The following is a 27,524-nucleotide window of genomic DNA, read 5'->3' on the forward strand; positions in this document are numbered from 1 at the left end:
GCACAAGCTGACATGTATGTTTCTTGATCAGTGCACTGTACTAAAACACTACGGCGATGATGGACTGCATGAGAGTAGGACATGAATGGGCAAGGAAAAGTTGATACAGCATGCAGTCATTGGTAGCAGCCTGTGACATTGGCAAGCAGTGAAATGCTAGCAAGCGACGTGTGAGTGTCTGCATGCACATGCGTGTAAGTGAGACACGACTAGGTTAGTAAATCAGAATGCATCACTCTCTAACCTATAATACTATGTTCATGGTTTCCATTTGTAACTAATCCCGTGCCTTGGAACGTGGATGAGGGAAATCTGAACACTTGGTAGCCTATGCCTTGAGAACGTGCCTGAGGGAATGGGTCTTAAATCCGTTTTAGTTTTCAGTCATGCAGTCGTCATTAGCACTTTTTAAACTACTGACATTCCACCTGTGTTACGTTCCATTGTCACGTCAATGTGTCTGTCTTTCTATTGTTATGCAGTACGGTTTGGATGCTATGCTGCAAATGTATCAGCTGATTTTGAGTTGACGACTACGCCGACGTCCGGAACAATCCAATCTTGCATAGCAAGCTGCAGTGCTATGGGCTTATACCTGTCAGGATCCTTCATAGATGCTGGCAATCGCATATCATGTGCCTGCCTACACAACTATGATCACCTCGGCTCAACGAGTGAGCTCCTCTGTACACAGTCTTGTGGTAACACTACATGTGGAGGGAACAGTTCTATTGCAGTCTTTGCACCCAGAGGTAAGTTAGGGAGTTGGATCAGTCTATAGTATAGAAGGTGAACCACTATCAATGCTGTTTGGTTTAACCGGACTGTAAGGGCTTGAAAACGATGATGTCAGAAGTCGTCAGAAGGCAGGATCTAACAAAACACACCAACTTTTGGATCCACTCTGCCTATGGTGAAGTATAGGAGGTGGTGGGTGGGCCCCTCATGTCGCACACTTAGGTGTGACTTTTCTGTACCAGAAGTGGGTCCCTGATCGGGAGGACCCAGGCCAGTCACTACCGACAGATGTGTTGCTATGCTGTGAAGGAAAACCATGCATGGGTCCATACAAACACTGGATCCGAAAGCCAGCACTCTCTGTCTCTCTCTTCCTCTTTCTTTCTCTCTTCCTGGATTTGTGTTCCTGTAGCCTGTGACTTCTCTGGCTGCAACTGCGGCAATCCGGATGGCACCGTGACGTGCAGCAATTTGACTGTGATGCCACATGGCTTTCCCGTTACCACATCCAAACTGTGAGTAGTCTCTTCAGGTCGGCGTGTACACCCCTCCTAACCAGAACTTTTGTCCATGGCACAAGTACCCAGTGTGCCTTTCTGTCCGGAACAGGGTATGAGTGGCTGGTATTATGTTCCTCTGCAATATGAACAGGAGTGGTGTACGACTAGGGAAAGGAATTGCAAAGCTGGAATTGTTGGTTAGCAAGCAGATCACCTAGCAGCTGTAGAGTAATATTGTTTGCACAGTCATCTCTGCTAGGCACTGACACTGGCTTTTGCTTTATTTCTTGTTCTCTTTGTACCTAGGTTACTTTCAGGCAATTCAATCAAGCAGCTGGTTGTGGCTGATTTCCCTGCTACACTGTCACAACTAACTGAAATGTGAGTTTTGCATGTTCTGATTTCCAGTGGTCCCGTGTTGCTGGGTTCTGTGAGTGCTACTTTACCTGGCTAATTTGGGATTAGAGTCCTCTTTTCGGTGTGCATAGTCTGCTGGGTGCTCTAGACACACTTTCTTTGTCTTAGCTGCACTAAGGTTTTGCCGGCACTTGCTATCTGTTTGATGATTGTTCTCTGTTCTTCTGCTGTAGCGATTTGTCCCACAATAAGCTCACACATATCCAGGGAGGAACGTTCTCATACTTGACAGCATTGAAAAGACTGTAAGTGATTTCTGTACCATCCAGTTGCCAGCTCCCTCTCCCTGTGTGTCTTCATGAATGTGTCCATCTATACATTGTGTTGCTGGATGTGCAAGAAAGAGTCGGTCACTTATCTATGCGTTGCTTTGGCATTTCAAATCCAAACACCTTGTTTCGTAGACGGAATTTTCTATCTGCAGGGTATGCTAAGTCGTCTGCAAGAATGTTCAAGAACTATATTGTGAATTTCTTCCTTCTGAGTAAAGTTTTGATGGTGGGGTTAAAGTTTGTTGTTTTTGTCGTAGGGATCAGTTGCTTGTCTCCTAGAAAGCTGTACATTGAATGTGTTGTCCATCATTTCCCTCTTACTTCACTACTCCGACATACACAGGGATTTATCTGGCAACCTGCTTTGGATTTTCCCAGGATCTGGTCTTTTCACGCCATCGCTCAGATATCTGTGAGTCACAGCGCACTAATATTGCAGGAGAATGAAGGTTGGAGATGATTGGCAAACACACAATAACCATACAATTATGTGCTCACTGGGAAGATTTGTGTAGTTTGGGCAATACTTATGCGAACGAGTTTTCTATTCTTGAATGGTTGGTTCTTCGTATCCGCTATTCCTCTCTCCTGGGCTATCATTATATGTTGCACTCAAATTGCTCTTCGTTGTCATCTTTAACGTGTAGATGTATTGAAAACCTGTAAAGGAAAATTATTGTTGATTACGGGTTCTCAAGTATGTGCTTGTGCGCTCATCCCTGTGTTGTTCTGCAGAAATGTGTCCAATAATATGTTGGTAACAGTCAACTTTGGAGAGGACTTACCACTTACGGAGCTGTGAGTCTAGTACCTAGTTTCTAATGCAGTGTCCGATGTCAAGTTCTGACAGCATTATAGTAAGAAGATGTTTGGCTGACCACGTCAAGGGTTTCCAGTCCAAGAATAATCAAATACTTAAACATTACCAAGTAAGGCGTTGCATGTACATGCACCAACTATCGTTGTGTGTGTGTGTGTGCGTGCCCGCTGCTTGCATACGTGCGTGGCTATGTGCATGTGTGTGTGTGTGTGTGTGTGTGTGTGTGTGTGTGTGTGTGTGTGTGTGTGTGTGTGCGTGGGAGTGTATGTGTATGTGTATGTGTGCATGCATGTGTGTGTGCGTGCCCGCTGCTTGCGTGCATGCGTGGCTATGTGCATGTGTGTGTGTGTGTGTGTGCATGTCTGTGTGTGTGTGTGTGTGCATACATGCATGTGTGGGTGTGTGTGGGAGTGTATGTGTATGTGTGCATGCATGTGTGGATGTGCATGTGTGTGCATGCATGTGTGGTTGTACATGGGTGTTGTTTTCTCCTCAGATATCTTCAGAACAATAACATCACCAAGCTGGTGCTGTTAGGAGGTCCTAATCTCAAAGTCTTGTAAGCACATTATGGCACATGACTGTCTGAGATAGTTGGTCATCAAGGAGAGTCCGAGACACAAGTCATAAATCTCATGTAACTTTTGGTACTCCGGGTCGACTCTCTATATAACATAATCTCTGGGACCACGCAAAAAATTAGTTATATCGAGAGTTATGTTTTGTAGAAAACCGTGTGTATAATACAAGATGTACCTCAAAATGAAGGGTATTACAAGGCGGGTTCAACCGTGCAAACATATATGTAGGACTCAGTATAGAGTCCATGCACTATATGATGTCCAGCACCCTATAAAGAGTCCATTGGTCCAAAATCCACTATACAGAGTCCAAAAGTCCACTCAGTTTTGATCAGCTTCATCCTGCCGCGCAATCCCCTATAAGGAGTACACTTTTTCTACAAGTCCCCTATTCACGGTCCAGGAGTCCAGTTTATCCAGTCACGCCGTCCTGTGTGTTGTGCCCGAAAGAGAACAAACACCTTTTCAGTTTTGCTTGCCTCATGGCAGCGCATTCCTTTCTTCGCTTCAGCCATGGCTGCCAGTTCTGCTGTGCAGTTGCTGACAGTAATCTATCTCGAGGTAACTAAGGAGGATAAGGAGACGTTCAAAATCAAATCCGGAAAGCATATTGTGGTTCTCTGAAGACGTTTCATCAGTGCGCGGGATGAAAGCAGAAATTGCAGAACGAGAAAAGTTCAGCACAGTTCAAATCTGACGAGTCAGGTACACTGAAACTCTCTTTCGTTCGACGCCACAAGGATCCCCTGTTTGGCTGGCCATTGCTGCCAGTAAGGCGTTTGAACGGTTTCATCAGAGCGAGGGATGAAAGCAGAAAGCGGAGAACGAGAAAGTTCAGCACAGTTCCAATCTGACGAGTCAGATACACTGACACTCTCTTTCGTTCGACGCCACAAGGATACCCTGTTTGACTGGACAAGAGCTGCCTGTACCACCGTGTCGAAAGGCTGTCCAAGTACATGGCAGGACGATGACTGAGGTAAGGAAGCTTTTACTCGTCTCGATTGGCCTGCTGTTCTGTCGTTATGCTTGAATTTTTTTTCCATTTTCAAGGATCGTACCGCGTTTGTTTGATGTTGCTTGAATGAATGCCCTAAAAGTAATCAACCACTTCGTAATAGTCCTCAAGGACTGCAAGGACTTTGCATCAATCGTATACGATCGTCTAGCTATCATCAATTATTATTTTATTTCATGAGAAATGTATTTTTATCCCTGTGATAATTATGTGAACTCCACGACACTCTTCCTCTACTAGGCTCTAGTATGATCTCAAATACAATGGGATCCACAAACGCAGTGCCAGTGTACTAGTAGTAGTAGTAGGAGGAGGAGGAGGAGGATTTCTGGTATGCCGATGACAAGAAAAAGCTTCTCAAGCTAATATATGTACTCGTATTCCATGAAGTAACCGTTTTGATGTCACACACATGACATTGTGTCAGTGAAACTGCCTCGTGACAACAAATCATTACATTTCCATCTTGGGGAAGACTGACTGACTGCAACGCTGTACAGATTGTTTAAATCATCTCATTTCAATTTAGTTGCAGTGGAGTGAAACACTGTGTACACTACATGTATGGTGGTGTGTCTGTGCGTCTTGAGTGTGCACAAACGATCTTATTCCTCGTATTACTAATAGATTATTGTCCCCACCCTCACCTGTTCACAGGTCTTTGTGTGTATGGATTTTCATTGAGCATCACATTCGTTGAGAACTTGGTAGTTGTGTGCTCCCATGCATCATTACGGTAATAAGCGTATCCTTGTGCTATCTATTTGTTGCAGGTGTGCTGATCTTCAGAAGCTTGCGGAACTGAGTGCTGCTGAACATTTGCATGGCCATGAGCAATGGTGAAGCTTGCTATTGCACTCTCAGCATGTGCTAGTATTATGCTGACTACTGCACTATGTTACTCTCTTACACTACTACATGTATGTAAACGTGCGTGCATCCGCCCACGTATGCATTCGTTTCGTATAATTATTTGTTATCCCTCTTGACTTTACGTGTAAATGGGTGGACGTTTGCATGGCTGTTGGAGTTGCGTGTGTATTGTGTCTCTATTCTTTTCTTGGTGTTTTCTTGGCGTTGTATAAGTTTGTGTGTGTGTGTGTGTGTGTGTGTGTGTGTGTGTGTGTGTGTGTGTGTGTGCGCGCGCTCACAATAATTTGAAAACAAATAATTAATCCTTGGCTCTCCATTATTCTCTTTCGATTCTTGGTTTTTTTCTAGGTATTTTCTTGGCGTTGTGTGGGTGTGTGCATGTGTGTGTGTGTGCGTGCACAATAATTTGGCAACACTACACGATTGAGATATTGTAATTTGCAGCGTCTGCGAAGAGACCACTTGATTTGAGGATGGTCCTCGTAGGGTTTTTTCATGTAATGAAGTGGCTGCAGTGGCGCCTCAATACTTATTTTTATCTTCAGAAGTGAATGATGTAAAGGATTAAAGGGAGAGGCCGTTTTCTGGTTAATATTCACTGCTTACAGAAGATCATATGTCTAATTTCGAACTCTGGATAGGGGATGCCTAATTGGCTGGACTTTATACAGGGAGTGTTGTCCACATAAAGACTCCTTATACATGTAGTTGATTTCAAAGTTTGGACTTCATACAGTTGATTTTGGACCAATGGACTCTCTATAGGGGTGAAGCCAATTGGCTGGACTCTATACAGGGAGTGATGTCCATCTAAACTTTGAGCTCACAGTTGATTCCAAGTTTGGACTCTGTACAGTGGATTTTGGACCAATGGACTCTATATAGGGGTTGGACATCATATAGGGGCTGGACGCTCTACTGAGTCCAACATATACACACTGTACCACCATCGACATCAGATACCATCAATGCCGCAGAAGGTATGCACAATAGGACTAAACTGGCTAGCTACGGCTACAACTTGATTGTACCGCGCACGTGAATCTACGTTGTATCGAGAGTGCGCATGTCGGGGACCGCACCGTAGGGTGCGTTATGCCGAGGTTTACGTTATGTAGGACTAAACTGGCCTAAACTGCCTAGCTACAGCTACCGCTTGATCGTACTGTGCACATGAATTTACGTTGTATCGAGAGTGTGCACGTCGGGGACCGCACCATAACGTGTGTTATGTCGAGGTTTATGTTATGTAGGATTACGTTGTGTAGAACAAAGTTTGTATGGGAGTGATGCTGTTTCGGCACGGAATTAATTTTTTCACGTACTAGCGAGGTTTATGTACAAGTGAGAGTTGTTATATCGAGAGCAGACCTGTATGTCAAGCTTCCCATATTCGTTATGGTGATGATTCCTGATCTTTATCAAAAGAATGTGAAATTCGAACCCATCTACTCTTGTGTCGTGTTGCCACGGTATAATTGTGTGTATTCCTTTCTATCTTGACTTTGCAAGTGCAGTACATATGTATCTTGCTTGATATTGGTACTGCAGATCCAAAAGAATTTATCTGCTGCCTTACGAGTTTTACTTATCCCTGGTGCTTCATATCCTTGTTTGCTGTTCTTTCTTTCCCCTCGTTCATAGGAACATCAACAACAACGAGCTGATAGGGTTCAACGAGACACAATTCTTACGCTCGGCAGTGAATTTGACATCATCAGGGTTGTAAGTGACCTGGTCCTGTTTCTATCTTTGTTCCATTGCATTTGTGACAGCTGGAAAATGATTTTCAGGAGATGTATGCTGACCATAGCATTTCTGCTGTCGGAGTGAGCACTCTTCGTTCGGTGGGGTGCCACACTTCTGTAAAATGCACTGCCGTGCACTATTGTTGATACTCTCTATGGTATCTTTTCCTGTTTGCAACTTTCCCTCTAACTCATGAGTATGAAAATGAGAGAATGCCGTCACAAATAATACATAAAACACTTCACACCTAGCGTGACATAGTAGAACAAGTAGTAGCCAGTCGCAGCTGCCGTGCAAGGACAGTACCCGGCACAGTCATGACTGGTTTGGCATACGTCGGTGCTAACATTATCCTTATCCCTCACATCATCTACAACGTCTTTTGTGATACTGGCCTTCATTCGTGAATCGCGTAGAGTAATGTCAATTTAAGCGCCAAGTATCACGCATGATCTTATTCATAATGATTAGTCTCAGGTTATGGTATCAGTTGTCTGATGATTGCAGTAGCATGAAACATTGAGTTACGACAAATCCAAACTGGACTTCTTTCTCTTCTTTCGTGTGAAACGCTCTGCACTTTGTGCATTGAGCACTTTGCCGGCAATTACCAAAATTACTCCTTTGTAACTCAAGAGTATCTATTTTTTGGTAATTTGGTTCTGCCTCTGCAGGTCTTGTGACCAGAACTATTTCAGCTGTCCTTGCCTTCAGCAGTGGGCGAATAACGTCTCCTGGAAATTGGATGTAAACAGTACTTACCCAGCTGAAGCAGATGCCTGTGGTACGTCTTCTATTACCGCCTCCGCCCCTCTCCTCCCATGCTTCAAACACTCATGTACCTTTGGGCATGCATGGAATGATTAAAATTATTTCTGTTTCTCCTCAGTTACTCTGTCATGCTCCTACTGTTCTGTTTATTTGTTTTTCTAATCATTGTCCTGTTGCAACTGTCCTTTCCATCATCTCTTACACACTGTTCTCTGTAGGCTGCTCGCAAACAGGTGGGGCGTATACGTATGGTCGTAGCTGTGCGTTGCTATGCCCGTGTGTGACCCGCAACACACAATCATGCCTACCACGGACTGGCCGATGCCTGTGCCAGACCAACTTTGCATTGCCCAATTGCTCACTAGATCTTCTACACGGTAAGGAACATTTTGCTCCCCCATCCCCCGTGCAAAAGTGTACACGGTTTCTATATTGATATCAAACATGGCACTAACAGGGGCACTCCACGACTTTTCTTTTGAGTTTACTGTGAATCCCTTTGTCAATATTTTTGTAATTTTGCTTCCATGCTGCTTTGCAGAATGCCCCGCTGGATGTGAGTGCACAGCAGTCACGTCTGCGTTTGTCCAAACCAACTGCAGCTGGAGAGGCCTATCAACTGTACCGAAGAACATCAGCATTTTCACCGAGTATTTGTAAGTGTTGAAACCAATCCATGGCTGTTGTGCATGTTCCACTGTTCGCACAGAACAATCAATGTTATTCCTGCCAGCAGGCATTGTTATGCTCTTCTGGTACCAAACCACACACACACACTAGTTGTTTTCTGAATTTTGAAATGAGTTTTTCCATGCATGGCACCTCTTCAAGTTGTCATGCCCACACACCACAGACATAGCGCCCAATTCAACTGTGTTAGTGCTGGAAGAACGTTTTGCACACTGCTCTTGTGCACGAGGAATACATATTTCACTGCGATTACACCACACTGTTATGCCATGCTTACTGGTAGTGGTCAATGCACTGTTTGCCTGCTTACTGGTAGTGGTCAATGCACTGTTTGCCTGCTTCGCTGCTGCAGACTCCTCCAAGGCAACATGTTGACATTACTGAAGAGTGGCGACTTTGCAGGGCTGAGGTATCTTATTTCTCTGTAAGTACAACATGCTCTTATATAATTATGGTCACGTGGCTGATGTTGAACTCGCATAAAATTTAAAGCAGTTGATATTTTGATGTTGTCTTGTATATTCTGAGTATACACAGTACATCTAGTGTTAATTTATACAACAGAGAAAGGACCAAGGAACTACAAGTTATGCTATACTATCCCCTAACACCACCAGTCACAACTATCCCCTAACACCACCAGTTACAGGTCCTCCCTCATTATAACGAGTCCGGTTACTACATAAACCCCGTTAGTAAATAGAAATCTGAAATCCCCTGGCGAAACGTGGTCTATACAACTGTTTACAGGTCCGGTTACAACATAATCCGTTAGTACATAAAATTCGTTATAACGACCCTTTTCCCAGGTCCCTGGAGTGCCAAACCCTCAGTATAAGATAATATTGACCATGCAGGACCAAGGCCAAAACAAGTAGGATAAAGCAGAAAGAGGAAACGTATTATGTCTATGTATTCGTGAATATGGACGATCCTTTGCATCCAAGGAAGAGTTATGTTGGAGTAACTTGAAGATTTTCAATTATCTTATAACGAGTTGAAGCATCGATAATTTATGTTGTATGGAGGGTAGCCCCGGTAAGTACGAAGTTGTGCCTATTTCACCTTTAGCTGCAAGTCCTGCTACAAGATAAGTCTCGTTATAAGATAACTTTTTCGATGGCCCAGAGATTATCTACTAACGAGGGAGGACCTGTACAACTATCCCCTAACACCACCAGTCACAACTATCCCCTAACACCACCAGTCACAACTATCCCCTAACACCACCAGTTACAACTATCCCCTAACACCACCAGTTACAACTATCCCCTAACACCACCAGTTACAACTATCCCCTAACACCACCAGTCACAACTATCCCCTAACACCACCAGTCACAACTATCCCCTAACACCACCAGTTACAACTATCCCCTAACACCACCAGTCACAACTATCCCCTAACACCACCAGTCACAACTATCCCCTAACACCACCAGTTACAACTATCCCCTAACACCACCAGTTACAACTATCCCCTAACACCACCAGTTACAACTATCCCCTAACACCACCAGTCACAACTATCCCCTAACACCACCAGTCACAACTATCCCCTAACACCACCAGTTACAACTATCCCCTAACACCACCAGTCACAACTATCCCCTAACACCACCAGTCACAACTATCCCCTAACACCACCAGTCACAATTATCCCCTAACACCACCAGTTACAACTATCCCCTAACACCACCAGTTACAACTATCCCCTAACACCACCAGTCACAACTATCCCCTAACACCACCAGTTACAACTATCCCCTAACACCACCAGTCACAACTATCCCCTAACACCACCAGTTACAACTATCCCCTAACACCACCAGTTACAACTATCCCCTAACACCACCAGTCACAACTATCCCCTAACACCACCAGTCACAACTATCCCCTAACACCACCAGTTACAACTATCCCCTAACACCACCAGTTACAATTATCCCCTAACACCACCAGTCACAACTATCCCCTAACACCACCAGTTACAACTATCCCCTAACACCACCAGTCACAACTATCCCCTAACACCACCAGTCACAACTATCCCCTAACACCACCAGTCACAACTATCCCCTAACACCACCAGTTACAACTATCCCCTAACACCACCAGTCACAACTATCCCCTAACACCACCAGTCACAATTATCCCCTAACACCACCAGTTACAACTATCCCCTAACACCACCAGTTACAACTATCCCCTAACACCACCAGTTACAACTATCCCCTAACACCACCAGTCACAACTATCCCCTAACACCACCAGTCACAATTATCCCCTAACACCACCAGTTACAACTATCCCCTAACACCACCAGTTACAACTATCCCCTAACACCACCAGTTACAACTATCCCCTAACACCACCAGTTACAACTATCCCCTAACACCACCAGTTACAACTATCCCCTAACACCACCAGTTACAACTATCCCCTAACACCACCAGTCACAACTATCCCCTAACACCACCAGTTACAACTATCCCCTAACACCACCAGTCACAACTATCCCCTAACACCACCAGTTACAACTATCCCCTAACACCACCAGTTACAACTATCCCCTAACACCACCAGTCACAATTATCCCCTAACACCACCAGTTACAACTATCCCCTAACACCACCAGTCACAACTATCCCCTAACACCACCAGTCACAACTATCCCCTAACACCACCAGTTACAACTATCCCCTAACACCACCAGTCACAATTATCCCCTAACACCACCAGTTACAACTATCCCCTAACACCACCAGTTACAATTATCCCCTAACACCACCAGTTACAACTATCCCCTAACACCACCAGTTACAACTATCCCCTAACACCACCAGTCACAACTATCCCCTAACACCACCAGTCACAACTATCCCCTAACACCACCAGTTACAACTATCCCCTAACACCACCAGTTACAACTATCCCCTAACACCACCAGTCACAACTATCCCCTAACACCACCAGTTACAACTATCCCCTAACACCACCAGTTACAACTATCCCCTAACACCACCAGTCACAACTATCCCCTAACACCACCAGTTACAACTATCCCCTAACACCACCAGTTACAACTATCCCCTAACACCACCAGTCACAACTATCCCCTAACACCACCAGTCACAATTATCCCCTAACACCACCAGTTACAACTATCCCCTAACACCACCAGTCACAACTATCCCCTAACACCACCAGTCACAACTATCCCCTAACACCACCAGTTACAACTATCCCCTAACACCACCAGTCACAATTATCCCCTAACACCACCAGTCACAATTATCCCCTAACACCACCAGTTACAACTATCCCCTAACACCACCAGTCACAACTATCCCCTAACACCACCAGTCACAACTATCCCCTAACACCACCAGTCACAACTATCCCCTAACACCACCAGTTACAACTATCCCCTAACACCACCAGTCACAACTATCCCCTAACACCACCAGTCACAACTATCCCCTAACACCACCAGTTACAACTATCCCCTAACACCACCAGTTACAACTATCCCCTAACACCACCAGTCACAACTATCCCCTAACACCACCAGTCACAATTATCCCCTAACACCACCAGTTACAACTATCCCCTAACACCACCAGTTACAACTATCCCCTAACACCACCAGTCACAACTATCCCCTAACACCACCAGTTACAACTATCCCCTAACACCACCAGTTACAACTATCCCCTAACACCACCAGTCACAACTATCCCCTAACACCACCAGTTACAACTATCCCCTAACACCACCAGTCACAACTATCCCCTAACACCACCAGTTACAACTATCCCCTAACACCACCAGTTACAACTATCCCCTAACACCACCAGTCACAACTATCCCCTAACACCACCAGTTACAACTATCCCCTAACACCACCAGTTACAACTATCCCCTAACACCACCAGTCACAACTATCCCCTAACACCACCAGTTACAACTATCCCCTAACACCACCAGTCACAACTATCCCCTAACACCACCAGTTACAACTATCCCCTAACACCACCAGTTACAACTATCCCCTAACACCACCAGTTACAACTATCCCCTAACACCACCAGTCACAACTATCCCCTAACACCACCAGTTACAACTATCCCCTAACACCACCAGTTACAACTATCCCCTAACACCACCAGTCACAACTATCCCCTAACACCACCAGTCACAATTATCCCCTAACACCACCAGTTACAACTATCCCCTAACACCACCAGTCACAACTATCCCCTAACACCACCAGTCACAACTATCCCCTAACACCACCAGTCACAACTATCCCCTAACACCACCAGTTACAACTATCCCCTAACACCACCAGTTACAACTATCCCCTAACACCACCAGTTACAACTATCCCCTAACACCACCAGTTACAAGTGGGAACTACAAGTATAAGGTAACTTGTAGTTCCAGTTGGTCCTTTCTCTTTTGTGTAAATTAATCCTTGGCTCTCCATCCGAGTCCATTCCTGCACATCTAGTGTTGTTTCATTTTCTCCTTATCGTTTCAGACACTTGGAGAGCAACATCATCGCTTGGATTGGGCAAAATACATTCACGCCATGTACCCGCCTTATCCTTCTGTGAGTAGTTTGGGTTAGTAGTCATGACTCGCGTGTCAAATTCAGCCTTCCCCGGAAAGTTTATTTTCAGAACGGTTTCCACTTTCCTCTTGTGATTGTCTTTGCTGGTTACTTGCTTCAGTTTGTCTTCATTACAAGTGGCAATATGTTTTCTCTTTGAGGGGTGTTTAGCTAGAGTCCTTCTAAGTATATTTATAGGTATCTGCTACACAAACGGTGAACTACAGGACATTGTATCAATGGTTTTATCAATGGTTTTAGAATGTACTCGGATGGAGAGCCAAGGATTAATTTATAAGAAAGAAAAAGGACCAAGGAACTACAAGCTACGCTATAATGTCCGCTAACACCACCTGTTAGCCAGTTAGTTGTAGAACGTCCGTATCGTCGGTCAGTGTCGTGCAATGTTATCGCATGAGCTGATTGTTTAGTAGCTGGTGGTGTTAGTGGACATTATAGCGTAGTTTTAGAATCTGTTTGCGCTCTAGCTTGTAGAAAGCACTAGTCTGGTGCTGGAGTGTGTTATGACCTTCATCAGTAGGTAAGTGTATTGTCCAATACTCTCAGCAATACCAGGGCCTTCTTCTGTGGCAATACAGCATGGACTGTGTACATTTTAGCAATCATGTGCATGAGAAACATCTGTGTGATCTTTGGCGATTATCACCTGTGTTGTATGCAGAGACCTCCGTAACAACTCGCTAAATGCAACAGCCTTGCGCGTTACTCCAATATTTCCACAGAGTCCCTTGCAACTGTAAGCCTGGTCAACGAGTCAATGAAGACAACCGTTTGAAACCTCCTTGATCAGTTTGGCTTGTACTTTCTGTTGCCTCTGTCCTAAATTTGTCTTTAGGCAATTGTGATGTAGGGAATGTTCCATGGTATGTGATTGTACTTGTAAGCCGACTGCCTGCAATCTCTGTCTATGCAAAGTGCATGTGGATTCTCCGGTATTCCAAAGCATTGCACGGTGAACTGTAGGATGGTCAAATATAAACAGATGCATCGCTTGTTTTGCGGCATGAGTGTTATCACTGGGTGCGTAGTTCTATTATCTTTTGATACCTTGCTCACAAGGTTTGCTGTGATGTGTATGTGCTAGTTCCATTATCATTTGATACCTTGCTGACATGGTTTGCTGTGATGTGTATGTGCTTCTCATTGTCTGGCCTCTACTAGGTACTTGTCAAACAACCCTATTGCTACAGTGCCAGCTGAGTTTACGCAGAGTGCACAACTTGGAAGCATGTGAGATCCACTGTCACCTCTGTCCTAAACATAACTCGAGGATTCGCATGCATTACAGCCTGGGTGCAGTTCTTTCACACGTGTGATCAATACTTATACTATAGTTATGTGTGTTATAAAGTGTGTCTGTGTGGGTGGGTGTGGGTGTGTATGTGTGTATTTGTGTGGGCACTCACTTAGAATATCGTACTCTGGTGACGCGAGGCTGCTTCCAAAATATCTCTGCAATTTTGCTTGTTGTGTTCAGTGAAATGGTGGACTGTGGTCTAACAGATATCATGGATGGAGCTTTCTCAGGAATGGCAAGACGCTCTACCATGTAAGGTTTGGTTCCAACACCACATTCCAATATCTTGGAGAAAGGCAACGCTGTACGCCTGCAATTGCCTGCTGATCAAGTTGAAATGGATTGATTGTTGATGATGCTTTTTTGTTTCGGGTATCCGACATACAGATCAAAAGACCAACAGACCGGCAGACTGACCTACACACTGAGCAAGAGACCTGGTTTGCTAATGGCTGGCACATAGACAGGAAGATCTGACCAGATATTGAGATGTACTTCAGGTCGAAGAGAGCTGCGAATATAATGTTTTACTCTCTTTTTTTTCTCTTTGCAGAAATTTGAGAAGCAACAACTTGACTACGCTCAGACCTGCAACGTTTGGAGCTGCTGGCAGTAACTTGTCGAGCTTGTAAGATTGCCATCAACTTCCTTTGACATTAAAACTTCTGCCCAGTGAAATCTCGTTTCCAATGGCTGCATTGTTATACTGTTCAGGGACATATCACCAAGCACAGAATAGCATAGAACATAATCGTCATGATGCCATGTGTTTATCCTTCCTAGCCAAAAAGCATAGTTTGACTTGGATTGAACAGTGTGCCGCACATGCTTGCTTTAGAAATTCAATGTACAAAGTTATTTCTCAAGCCCAGTTTGAACACCAAACAGGACACAATTGTAACTCGGGGGTTCATGATAAAGACAATCCCCAAAAAGAAATGCTAATAGTCAATACAAGCAAGTGGGGAAATGTGTTTCAGTTTCCAAACATCAGACACCGTTAAAGAGACTGGAGAGTTCTATAGTTTTTATCAACTACACGGACCCTGTACGCATATCTGAGTGTGAGTTTGTGCATCTGTGCGTCTGTGTCTCGCTACATGTTGGTGTCTGTGTGTCTGTGTATCCATGCATGTATATTTGTCTGTGTGAATGCGCGGATGTACAGATTTCTGGACAACAATCGCATCAGCAGTATCGATGCTGACGCGTTTATGAACCTCACTGGCCTCTACAGACTGTAAGGCATTACTCCAGTGTGAGACAGTGTTATAGCTCCTACCAGTGAACTCACAGTTTACGTTTCTGAAAACTCCAGGCTATCCGTCAACTGTGCTGATTGTCGCCAGCAGTAGATTGCCCTTTTCTGATGTAGTTGTAATGTCATGTGATGGTTAGTTAGTGCTGCTCGTATACACGGTATTAACACCTGGTGGACGAGAAAGCAGATTACAGCATAGAAACCTTCCATTATTGCACCAAACCTGCTCAAGACACACAGTGTACCATACCTGCTCAAGACACACAGTGCACCATACCTGCTCAAGACACAAAGTGTACCATACCTGCTCAAGACGCACAGTGCACCATACCTGCTCAAGACACACAGTGTACCATACCTGCTCAAGCCACACAGTGCACCATACCTGCTCAAGACACACAGTGCACCATACCTGCTCAAGACACACAGTGTACCATACCTGCTCAAGCCACACAGTGCACCATACCTGCTCAAGCCACACAGTGCACCATACCTGCTCAAGACACACAGTGCACCGTACCTCCTCAAGACACACAGTGTACCATACCTGCTCAAGACACACAGTGCACCATACCTGCTCAAGACACACAGTGCGCCATACCTGCTCAAGACACACAGTGCACCATACCTCCTCAAGACACACAGTGTACCATACCTGCTCAAGCCACACAGTGCACCATACCTGCTCAAGACACACAGTGCACCGTACCTCCTCAAGACACACAGTGTACCATACCTGCTCAAGACACACAGTGCACCATACCTGCTCAAGACACACAGTGCGCCATACCTGCTCAAGACACACAGTGCACCATACCTCCTCAAGACACACAGTGCACCATACCTGCTCAAGCCACACAGTGCGCCATACCTGCTCAAGCCACACAGTGCACCATACCTGCTCAAGACACACAGTGCACCATACCTGCTCAAGACACACAGTGCACCATACCTGCTCAAGACACACAGTGCACCATACCTGCTCAAGACACACAGTGCACCATACCTGCTCAAGACACACAGTGCACCATACCTGCTCAAGACACACAGTGCACCATACCTGCTCAAGCCACACAGTGCGCCATACCTACTCAAGCCACACAGTGCACCATACCTGCTCAAGACACACAGTGCACCATACCTGCTCAAGACACACAGTGCACCATACCTGCTCAAGCCGCACAGTGCACCATACCTGCTCAAGCCACACAGTGCACCATACCTGCTCAAGACACACAGTAGTGACTAGTTAGTGACCCGGCTGGACTGCTGTAACCGCCATTGAAAGCTACATGTATTGTGTTTGTCTCTGCTCTGCATTCGTGTCTCTAGGTCAATGAGTGGAAATGTAATCGGTGGTAACCTGATGCCAAACACATTTAAAAGCCAGTCCAATCTGGCTTCGCTGTGAGTGGAAAGTTGTGCAGCGCCTTCTGTAGTTGTGTTGCGTGAATAGCCAAATGGCTACAAGTCCCAATACCACAAGAGACTGCAACTGTTGTCTATAGTATTGGGACATTGTGTAGACGAAAGAGTGCAAGTGTGGTTGCTATGGAGTACTCATGTTAAAGCCAGAGGATACATGTGTCGACTTATCAACCCTAAACTCAATGCTTGTGTGCTCATTTGCTTTTTATCTTTCATGTTATCTGCAGCACACTGACAAACTGCGGAATCACTCGGCTGAGTGTGGGAACGTTCACTGGTCTAACTAGTGCCTCTACGATGTGAGTCAGAGCTATTAGGCAAGCTGTCTGACCGTCCAACGGGACATATCCACAGGCCTTTTTTCGACGTTCTGTCTTTCAATGAACCCTAGCCTGATCCTATATGCTTTTTGATGTGAAATTGTATGTGTTGTGAGTGTTGCCTAGCTCTGGCAATCGTATGCTATTGGTATGCTTTCTAAATGCGTTGACTGTGTGCCTTTATCGCAATTGTCTGTGTAGCAATTTGAACCAGAACAACTTGACTCGGCTGGATAATGGCTTGTTTGACGACATCCTGATGGGAAGTCCCTCGTTCTTCACATTGAGCCTGTAAGCATCGACTGAGCTATAAAATTATATTTCTGTCAAGAGAAGAATTTCTATACCATGCATTATTATTATTGTAGAAGAGAAAAGGACATATGGATACGAGCTAAGAGTAACTCTCCATCACTGTAACATGATACTATATACAGTCAGAAAGTGCAATAACTAGGCACGAAACTGACAGAGTACTGAAACATTCGACGTCCTGACAACACTTTCTGACTGTATATAGTATCATGTTACAGTGATGGAGAGTTACTCTTAACTCGTATCCATATGTCCTTTTCTCTTCTACATTTATTTATGGCTCAACATCCGAGTTTCAAATTATTATTATTACAGTCAGACCTCGCTTAACCGCACACATCTGTTTTCCACAAAAACATCCGGATAGGCGAAGTAACCGGATAACTGAACACACATACTGTACATGCATGTGGCATGTCAAAAGCAGTGACATCATACATACATGTAGACAGGTCCTATGCAGTACAACTAGCGTGCCCAGTATGTAAAACAAGCGAGAAAAATGACAAGTGCATGCAACTGAGTGCTGTCCGCACACACCCAGCAGGTCAAGGACCTCGTTTGCTTGTACAACTCCTTGATGCTAGCTTCTGCAAGCTCTAGCCAGCCACATGCAACCGGATACGACGAAGCATTTTGTACACATTTTAACCAGTTTGTACACAAAATCATGCACCGGTATGCGGATCGCGAGGTCCGGTTATGTTGTATGCATAACATATGCTGCACATCGGTAACCAGCGATTTTCTTCCGGATGGCGAGGGATCCGGATAAACGAGGTCTGGCTGTATTATTATTATTATTTTGCTTGTTCGCGTTGGCATCAACCTGCATAAAGCAGGTATGTAGCCTTCGCTTAAGCTTAGACCTATTTAAAACTAGTTGACTGAATAAACTGGCTGTAAAATCCCAGCCTGACGGTGATAACACTATTTGTGTTAACCCTTTAAGAGCCACAGGAAATTTTCAAAATTGTGCATTTTTTCGTGTTCTTTGGATCATAGCTTCAGTTCTACTCACTCAATCCTCACAATCTAGGGCTTCCTGGAAAGGTCTCCGCGAGAGGAAGAGAATGAGGTCGATCATGATAGCCAGCACACCGCCTATCCAGCGCTAGATCGCAGCGACAGTACGAAAAATGCCCCAAATGCGGCCAATTGCGTCCCGCTCCAGATATTTCATTTTACTCGATCGTGGAGTTCCAATTTTTTCGCTGTGTACTCTTGACAATATCAACAGTGAAACCCGTGCAAATTCGAGTAAGCCAGCTTGACGAAAAGTCTCAAAATTATCAATACTAAAGTCGCACTGCGCGCTTTTGAAATTGCCGCGATCGCGGCTCAACTTACGAGTGATTTATCTCAGGAACCGTTGCTCGCAGCGCTTCGCGGATTGTTTCTCCCGACAGGTGAGAGATGTCTCTTCGCCCTGGATATTTCGATCACTGGATTTGAGCGAGATTGGACTGAGTTACGATCTTTTGAAATTTTGCATTTGAATGCGTCGTTTACGACGCATTCAAGTATGGGGCGGCTCTTAAAGGGTTAAAATCTGTAGCAATTTCCATGAAATGTCCAGGTAGCACTTGTACTACTGGCTGTGTTGAAAGTTGTCGATAGGCGCTCTAGTTTTGTGTTTTTAGTGTTGTTATATTTCTCGCTGGTCAAACGCAGCGAGACAGGTGAGAAATAACCCCTGTCACAACATTTTCGGTTGCAAATATGGCATATTGTGCGTTCTTTATTGTTGTTTATTTCCCTGGCTCCCGCATTCAATTTTGCAGTCTCATATCTGGCTGCAGCCAACTACCCTTCAATTTTTGTGCTGTTGCCATTGTTGTCTATGTCTCACTGTATGCCAGTAGATGTGGAGGGAGAAAGGTAGAAGCAAGCTATGTGAGGATTTCTGCATTTGATTTATTTTTCAATCATTTTCTCTCCTTCCTCTTCCATTGCAGTGATTTGAGCAATAACCAAATATCCACTCTGGGAAAAAGGGTCTTTGCCAGTCAACGCATAAGAAGAGTGTGAGTTCTCCGGAGGCGGTTTCTTTTGATTCTCGCTGCACTCTCTTTTTGTTGTAAAGGACATGCTCTTACTTGCATGTTCTATTGATTTTCGTTTCGGAACTAGCAGCATATTCTAGTCCTCTTTGGCAATGTGGTACTTGGGCTTTAGAGTATCCATTACCTGGGGAACCACCAGTCTAAGTTTGCTCATATCTGGGACTGTTGTATTAAACGGTAGTAACAAATGTGGCATGATTGTTTGATGGGCGTGCATTTCAGGTTCTTGTCCTACAACAAACTATCATCGGACGAATTGGAGAACAGCACATTGACGCAGTCCCATCTGCATCACATGTAGGTTGTTGCATGTATGAACCTAGGGTAATGTTCATAATACCTGATGCTGCTTTCAGTCTTGTGTAGCCAAGTGTGCGTGTACAGTCTGCATTGCCTCTGGACTTTCTGTATGACATAGTGTTAACAAGTTTCCAGATTTGGTATTCATGCGCAGGTGATTCAGTAAATCCCAGAATCAACATGGTTGAAGTATCTCTTGCGCCATGCGCGATTCATGCATTCCTCTGTGCGTGTGTGTGTGTGTGTGTGTGTGTGTGTGTGTGTGTGTTTCATTGGTAGTGTGTCCTCGCTGTGATCATGATAGCCTGCTCAGTAGGCAATGTCGTCCATGGCTGATTTCATGCAGTTGCTTTGTGATGGGAAGCCTACCCCACTGTTCCTTTTAGTAACTGGTAGTGTTAGATGTTGGGTTAGCTTTTGGGCTAACCCTAGTTAGCGATAAGACCGATGCGCTGCTCTCTATCGCATGCTAGCTGCGACTGACCTAGCTTTACACGTGCACTCAACTGCTGCGCATGCGTGCCCAAATCGCCTTGGGTAGCTCTTGCTGCGCTGACTTTGGCTTGCGCTTTCCTTTGCAGTGTCACTGAGCAGCAACCGGAATTTGTTTGAGGAGAATAGAATTAATTATTCAGACTCCTTGTAGCCTCCTCGCAGCCGTTTACTGCACGACAAACATGTTGTCTACCTCTGAAGCACGTAGTATGAAGGTGTCGGACTTGCGGGCCGAGCTGGAAGGCCGTGGGCTGAATTCGAGCGGAACAAAGCCCCAGCTTCTTGCCCGTTTGCTGCTCAGTATCCAGGACACGTCGAGCTCGGCGGCACGGGAACCTCGATCCCCGTCGGCCACGCCATCCCTGCGGCAGGAGCAGGAGCAGGAGCAAGAGCAGGATCTGGAGAGTGTTGCAGCAGCTTCTCCGACTCCCAAGATCCCGGACCGGAGCAGGAATGACGATTTGCGCCAGTTTGTGCGGCGGGAAGTGCATTCCGCCATCACCGTTGCCTTGTCGGAGGCGATCGCTCCAATGCTGGCCACCGGCACCATCACTGCCCCTGGATCCGCTGGAACTCAGCCTTCGGCGGAGTCTTCCAACGCTGGTAATCTCTCCGTTCCCCAGACTATACGAGAGAAAATATTGAAGGGTGACTTTGTAGATTTCACCCAGCTGCTGCCCGATACTATCGCCACCTCGTATCCTGCCCCACGCCAGCTTCAGCTGCAGTTCAGCAGTGGCGGCCAGTCTCTGGAGGTGGTGGAAGGTGGAGCTGCCCAGCCCGTTCGTCGACGTGTCCACGACTTGCCGACATGGCTGGAGGCATGGACTCTCTTCATGAACGTCGTGTGTTCTGCCAACCCGTCCCGCCTGCAGGAGATGCTCTCATACCAAGCCACCATTGTTGCAGCCAACAGGCAATACTATCCGGAGGCTTGGCTGTCGTACGACACCCAGTTTCGCTCTGCCATTTCTGCTCAGCCAGGCAAGCGCTTTGACGTCATCGACATCAATCTGTGGCAAATGTCCATGACTAGCCGATCAAGGCCCACATGTGAGTCCTGCCGCCTCGTCCATCCCGGAGGCGGCCAGTGTCCCTTTCGTCCGCAACGTAACAACCAGCAAGCCTTCAATGGAGTCCGTACGGTGTCTAATGGCCAACCGATCTGTCGGAACTTCAACGCTGGGCGTTGCAGTCTCAGCACGTGCAAGTACGCCCATGTCTGCAACCGCTGCGGGTCCAAGGACCACAACGGGTCTAAGTGCGGTAGGCGCCAGTAACTCTGCTGCTTTGGCTGCAGTTCTACTGATTTCACAAGCGCATGTCCTGCTGTCCACACACCCCTCTCTGTTTCTCGCTTCGAATCACTGCTCCGTAACCACCCTGACAGTTCATTGGCTTCGTATGTTATTAACGGCCTCCGCTGCGGCTTTAACATTGGCTTTACCGGCAACCGCATAACTAACCAGCACTCGTCCAACCTCTCATCAGCATTCCAGCACTCTGCATTTGTGTCTGCACAGCTCACCGCTTCCTGCAACGCCGGCTACACGGCTGGCCCATTTGACACGCCCCCATTCCCATTTATATACTGCTCTGGCATTGGCGCCGTTCCGAAAAAGAATGGCAAGCTACGCTTGATACACCACCTGTCCAGCCCTGCCGGCTCCAGCGTTAACGACGGGATCCCTGCCGAGAAGGTGGAAGGCCCGTCTCGAACCCTGACATTCCTGGGCATTATCCTGGATTGTGAAAAGATGGAAGCCCGGCTCCCGGACGACAAATTGGCTGACATCAAGCGCCTGTTGACTGCAGCGGGCATCAACCCCACCCTGTCTCAGCGCGAACTCGAATCTCTTCTGGGGAAACTCTCCTTCGCTGCAAGAGTCATCGTACCCGGCCGGACGTTTATGCGGCGCCTGTGGTCTATTTGCAGTCGCTACCAGCAACCTCACTACCGCATCAGTCTGACTACCGAGTGCCAGGAAGATATCCAATGGTGGCTACGGCTCCTGGAACAATGGAACGGAAAGTCATTCTTCCTGTTCCCAGATTGGACACCATCTCCAGACTTGGAGCTGTTCACTGATGCCAGTGGCACCCTGGGCTGGGGCGCATTCAACAGCGGCCGCTGGCTTCAAGGGACCTGGTCTCCTGAGCAACTCGCTCACAGCATTGAGTGGACGGAGCTCTACGCGTTGGTCACAGCGTGCTGCACATGGGGCAAGGAATGGCGCCAGCTTCGTATCACAATGCACTGTGACAACAAAGCTGTGGTAGATTGCATCCGCTCCGGCACATCCAAGTCACCGCCAGTGATGACCCTGATCAGGGAGCTGTTCTTTGTGTGCGCCCGCTTCAATTTCACCGTCACTGCTGCTCACATTGCTGGCCAGTCTAACTGCATTGCCGATTCGCTGTCTCGTTTCCGCATGGAGGAATTCCGGCGTCTCGCCCCAGCTGCTCAAGCACAACCAGAAGGAGCAGTGCTGCCATTCCAGTCGATGTAATAGCCTTGACATACAGGTACCGATTGTCATTGCTAAATTGCCGTATTGAGAACCTGCGTTGAATTTCATCCATCTGCATGCCTACCTTTATCCATCTCGTGCCTTGATCACTTGTTCTTAGCTCTCGTGCATTGGTGGTGAACGCTTGCTGGGGTGCCGTGTGCTGGTTTTCTGGGAACAGCTTCCTTCAACTGGTTGCTTTGCTGCTACTATCTCTGCTTAAAATTGCATACTATTGGTCGGCTGTTTGCGACGCCAATCAGTAGTCATTGCACCCGGTCGCGGGTACTATTGCCGCTCAAGCATGAGCGATTGCTTTGGCCGTTTGCAACGCCAATTGCTTCACCCTGGTTGGCTGTTTGCAACGTCGATCAGGGGGAACTTTGCACCCGGTCGCGGGTACTGCTGCGGCTCAGTCGTGAGCGATCACTTTGGCTGTTTGCAACGCCAATCGCTTCACCAGTTGATCGAAACCAGCACACTGGTGTACCCCAATCATCCTTGTGCGGTGTTGTGAGAATACGTGGGTATGCATGCAGCTTTGCTCTGTGACTTTCCATTGCATGTGGTCACTTGGCTCTCCCATTTCCTATACACTGCTCTGATGCATTCGGGTGCAAGCGCTAAATGTTGGGTTAGCTTTTGGGCTAACCCTAGTTAGCGGTAAGACCGATGCGCTGCTCTCTATCGCATGCTAGCTGCGACTGACCTAGCTTTACACGTGCACTCAACTGCTGCGCATGCGTGCCCAAATCGCCTTGGGTAGCTCTTGCTGCGCTGACTTTGGCTTGCGCTTTCCTTTGCAGTGTCACTGAGCAGCAACCGGAATTTGTTTGCCACCCACCCTCCCATTCCCACATTATATAGGTGGGAACAGCTTCCTTCAACTGGTTGCTTTGCTGCTACTATCTCTGCTTAAAATTGCATACTATTGGTCGGCTGTTTGCGACGCCAATCAGTAGTCATTGCACCCGGTCGCGGGTACTATTGCCGCTCAAGCATGAGCGATTGCTTTGGCCGTTTGCAACGCCAATTGCTTCACCCTGGTTGGCTGTTTGCAACGTCGATCAGGGGGAACTTTGCACCCGGTCGCGGGTACTGCTGCGGCTCAGTCGTGAGCGATCACTTTCAGGGGTCACAGTAGGCATGCAGGATCGACAAAAGCGTCGTGCGAGGGCGGGTTTGGTGCACGTGAGTCGCGTGACCCCGGGAGAGTACCGATCGTGTACATCCCACGCATCCAAAACAGAACAGAAAAGAGAAAGAACCCGAGTTGTACTTGTACCATGTGTACTGTTCTCGTAGTTTTAGAGCCGATGTTCGCGATATTTTGGAGGAAAAGGCGAAACGCAACCTGTGCTAGTCCCAGTAAAAACAACATGCCATGTTCGACCAAGAGCTGATCCTACAATGAGCGATCGTGATGATTCCACAGGTAAGAAGACAAACAAACGAGTCAGAGCTCGCCAGGCAGGTAACGCCGAGAACATGATGATACCACACGGAGCTGGTGATCGGATGGAGGTGAACGGGACCAGCAAATCCACCGGGCGTTTGTCGAGGGCCACTGAAGACCAGGTTTCCCAGGGTGCCAGTTCCTCCATGATGGCGAAATGCGCTGCCACAAGAACTCCAGCGAGAATAAAAGCACAGCAACCAACGCCGCGGGCGAACTGAGGAGAGAACACTGATGAACAATCTGTGCACAATGATTTTCTCTTCGACGGCACGCGTTGCTGTTCTGCTGCATGCATGCGTTTTTCTTGTTGTTTGATCTTCACACATTTTCGCGCAAGCGGTTGCGCGCCGCCAGGACTCGGGGTTACTAAAATTAGTACAGAGCATCTCCCCCTTGGTCGATTTGGACAATCAATGGCTCAAAATTTTCAGGAGACCCTGGCAAAGAAATTTACCGAGACGTTTTTGGATATTCCTTTCGAATGCTGTACTATATCTCACGAAGTTTACGCATATGCTCTGGCATACCCGTGTGAGTAATGAAAATTTGTTTCGGTAAATCTTTTGGAACACCTGTCATCTGTGCCTGGGCCAAGTCTCAGCTTCGTAGAACCAGGCTGAAGTGCTGCTAACTCCTTCAAACACCCCCTACTTCGAGCAAAAATGCGACGAAATGCTGACTGCTGATTGGCCAAGCTGGCATTTTGGAGCACGTGCACCGCCCCCATCTAATCGACGCTTTTCTACGCAACTGTGAGCCCTGACTTTGGCTGTTTGCAACGCCAATCGCTTCACCAGTTGATCGAAACCAGCACACTGGTGTACCCCAATCATCCTTGTGCGGTGTTGTGAGAATACGTGGGTATGCATGCAGCTTTGCTCTGTGACTTTCCATTGCATGTGGTCACTTGGCTCTCCCATTTCCTATACACTGCTCTGATGCATTCGGGTGCAAGCGCTAATGGACATTATAGCGTAACTTGTAGTTCCTTGGTCCTTTTTCTTTCCTATAAACGTATCCTTGGTTCTCCATCCGAGCCCACTGCTCCTTGGCTCTCCATCTGAGTCCACTGCTCCTTGGCTCTCTATCTGAGTCCACTGCTCCTTGGTTCTCCATCTGAGTCCACTGCTCCTTCGCTCTCTATCTGAGTCCACTGCTCCTTGGTTCTCCATCTGAGTCCACTGCTCCTTCGCTCTCTATCTGAGTCCACTGCTCCTTGGCTCTCTATCTGAGTCCACTGCTCCTTGGCTCTCCATCTGAGTCCACTGCTCCTTTTCATGTTCTTTGTTGTCATCTTACAGTGAACTGGATAACAACTCGCTGACATTCCTCTCTGACTTCATGTTCAACGGCAGTCATTTGTTTTACTTGTAAGTGATACTGTCGACTGTGGTGTTTTTTCCCTGTGCTCTTTGTGTTATCACCCTGAGGTGCACGGGGAGGGAGAGGAACCGTTGGACTCGCTAACTGGCAAGGAACCTATGTGTTTCCTTCACCAGATTGCATTGATGCAGAATTGGTCTGTTTTAGCAGGCAATGTTGGAGTAATATGTGGTGTCATTTCTTGACATTTGAACTGTGCTTGATGTTGCTCCCTATCCATGCAACAGGAGTGCCCGAAACAACAGGATCAACCGATTGCCGACAAGAGAAACGTTTATGAGCACTTCTGGAGGATCAAATACATTGTAGGTATCCTGTTTGCACCACGGTTCTTTAGTTCTCTACCTCTGTCAGAGGTTTTTTTTTGTTCTGGAATGTATAACCGTTGGATGGAATTCATGGCCCTTGTTCTCCAATTAATTGGACCGAGAATATAACGCTGTTCCTGTTCTCAGTGCTATGCTTCTATCTCATGTGAATTGTACAGGTATTTGGACAACAACCGACTCTCGGCTCCGAGCGCTAACACCTTCATAGGTGTCAGGAATATTGATATACTGTAAGGCTATGACTGAAATGACCAGCAGCTGGATGCACTGAGTCTTCTTCTACTCTGCACATTGTCTCCTCATATGTTATACTGGCATTCTTTCCGACATATGCACATGTTGCCTTGCCTAACTGTCATTGTGACAGTGCTATCACATATTTACCCAGCACCGGACAACTCCAGTGATCAAAAGATGTGCAATGAGCAATATTCTTGGTGTGCTTAGATTACATGTCTGTAAAATGCACATGATTTTGCACAGCATTTGGATGCCAACGCAATAATTAATGTTCATGAAGTACAATTTTGGACAGTGATTAATTGGATAGTTTAGCAGCATTACATGCAGATGCTTGTGCACTGCCTTCTTGTCTTGCGTTTACTCTGCAGATCGCTGGCCGGGAATAGAATATCCAGCATAAGAGATAGCTTGAAGGACCTGACGCTGAACTACCTGTGAGTGTCCTAGGTTTTCATCATGCTCTTCTTTCAAATCATTAATTTTTTAATGGTAGTGGTTAGATATGTTGCCTGTGGGATATGTTCAGTTGTGTTGGGTGCTGTTTTATGGAGAAGTGTTGATCACATGTTGGCCAGCACAGTGGTTTGAAGCTCTGGCTAATTTACCTTTTGCTCCGGTAGGTTGAATGAAACATAACAGACCCTGGTGAAAATGCAGTTCATACCCTGTCAAACTGTGTACATGTGAAGCATCGAAAAAACCCTATCCCGTTTGCATGTGAGCGGATTGGATGGTGTGGCATCTCCATACCTGAAAACCTGCTTTCCTTTTAGTGCTTGTAGTTTTTTGATTCTGTACTCAGCGGCATTGACTCAGGCACGCTTGCTCTTGGACTCTTCTTGTAATTTCAGTGACATCAGTCGCAATAGACTATCGAGTGTGAACGACATTACCTTGAACACAACATCTCTCCAAACATTGTAAGGATTCGGTGTGGGGTGAATAGCTGTGAATGCCTATCCTTGTAGGAACTGTGCTGTGATTGAGCCACTTCTGGGTTTCCTTGGTGGCAGACTATGGTGATGCTGCCCCCTGTCTCCCTCCAATCTTT

The 27,524-nt window shown here is 46.4% G+C and overlaps 1 protein-coding gene across 1 annotated transcript in view; it reads left to right on the plus strand.

The window, feature by feature from the left end:
• The window catches only part of LOC135831088 (uncharacterized), a 134,630-nt gene that overhangs the window by 55,847 nt on the left and 51,259 nt on the right, over window positions 1-27,524 (plus strand). The window contains exons 71-98 of the mRNA XM_065343344.1: window positions 483-752; window positions 1,151-1,253; window positions 1,545-1,619; window positions 1,829-1,900; window positions 2,271-2,339; window positions 2,663-2,725; window positions 3,244-3,306; window positions 6,864-6,944; window positions 7,643-7,752; window positions 7,958-8,116; window positions 8,281-8,395; window positions 8,782-8,853; window positions 12,975-13,046; window positions 13,729-13,803; window positions 14,229-14,297; window positions 14,545-14,616; window positions 14,918-14,992; window positions 15,533-15,604; window positions 16,958-17,032; window positions 17,281-17,352; window positions 17,575-17,664; window positions 19,647-19,715; window positions 19,977-20,051; window positions 25,820-25,888; window positions 26,129-26,206; window positions 26,389-26,460; window positions 26,842-26,907; window positions 27,325-27,393. Of these exons, the coding sequence (XP_065199416.1) occupies window positions 483-752; window positions 1,151-1,253; window positions 1,545-1,619; window positions 1,829-1,900; window positions 2,271-2,339; window positions 2,663-2,725; window positions 3,244-3,306; window positions 6,864-6,944; window positions 7,643-7,752; window positions 7,958-8,116; window positions 8,281-8,395; window positions 8,782-8,853; window positions 12,975-13,046; window positions 13,729-13,803; window positions 14,229-14,297; window positions 14,545-14,616; window positions 14,918-14,992; window positions 15,533-15,604; window positions 16,958-17,032; window positions 17,281-17,352; window positions 17,575-17,664; window positions 19,647-19,715; window positions 19,977-20,051; window positions 25,820-25,888; window positions 26,129-26,206; window positions 26,389-26,460; window positions 26,842-26,907; window positions 27,325-27,393 (2,422 nt within the window). The remainder of the gene's footprint in view (window positions 1-482; window positions 753-1,150; window positions 1,254-1,544; window positions 1,620-1,828; window positions 1,901-2,270; window positions 2,340-2,662; window positions 2,726-3,243; window positions 3,307-6,863; window positions 6,945-7,642; window positions 7,753-7,957; window positions 8,117-8,280; window positions 8,396-8,781; window positions 8,854-12,974; window positions 13,047-13,728; window positions 13,804-14,228; window positions 14,298-14,544; window positions 14,617-14,917; window positions 14,993-15,532; window positions 15,605-16,957; window positions 17,033-17,280; window positions 17,353-17,574; window positions 17,665-19,646; window positions 19,716-19,976; window positions 20,052-25,819; window positions 25,889-26,128; window positions 26,207-26,388; window positions 26,461-26,841; window positions 26,908-27,324; window positions 27,394-27,524) is intronic.

Source organism: Sycon ciliatum, chromosome 1, assembly GCF_964019385.1.
Source record: "Sycon ciliatum chromosome 1, ocSycCili1.1, whole genome shotgun sequence".
Classification (NCBI taxonomy): domain Eukaryota; kingdom Metazoa; phylum Porifera; class Calcarea; order Leucosolenida; family Sycettidae; genus Sycon; species Sycon ciliatum.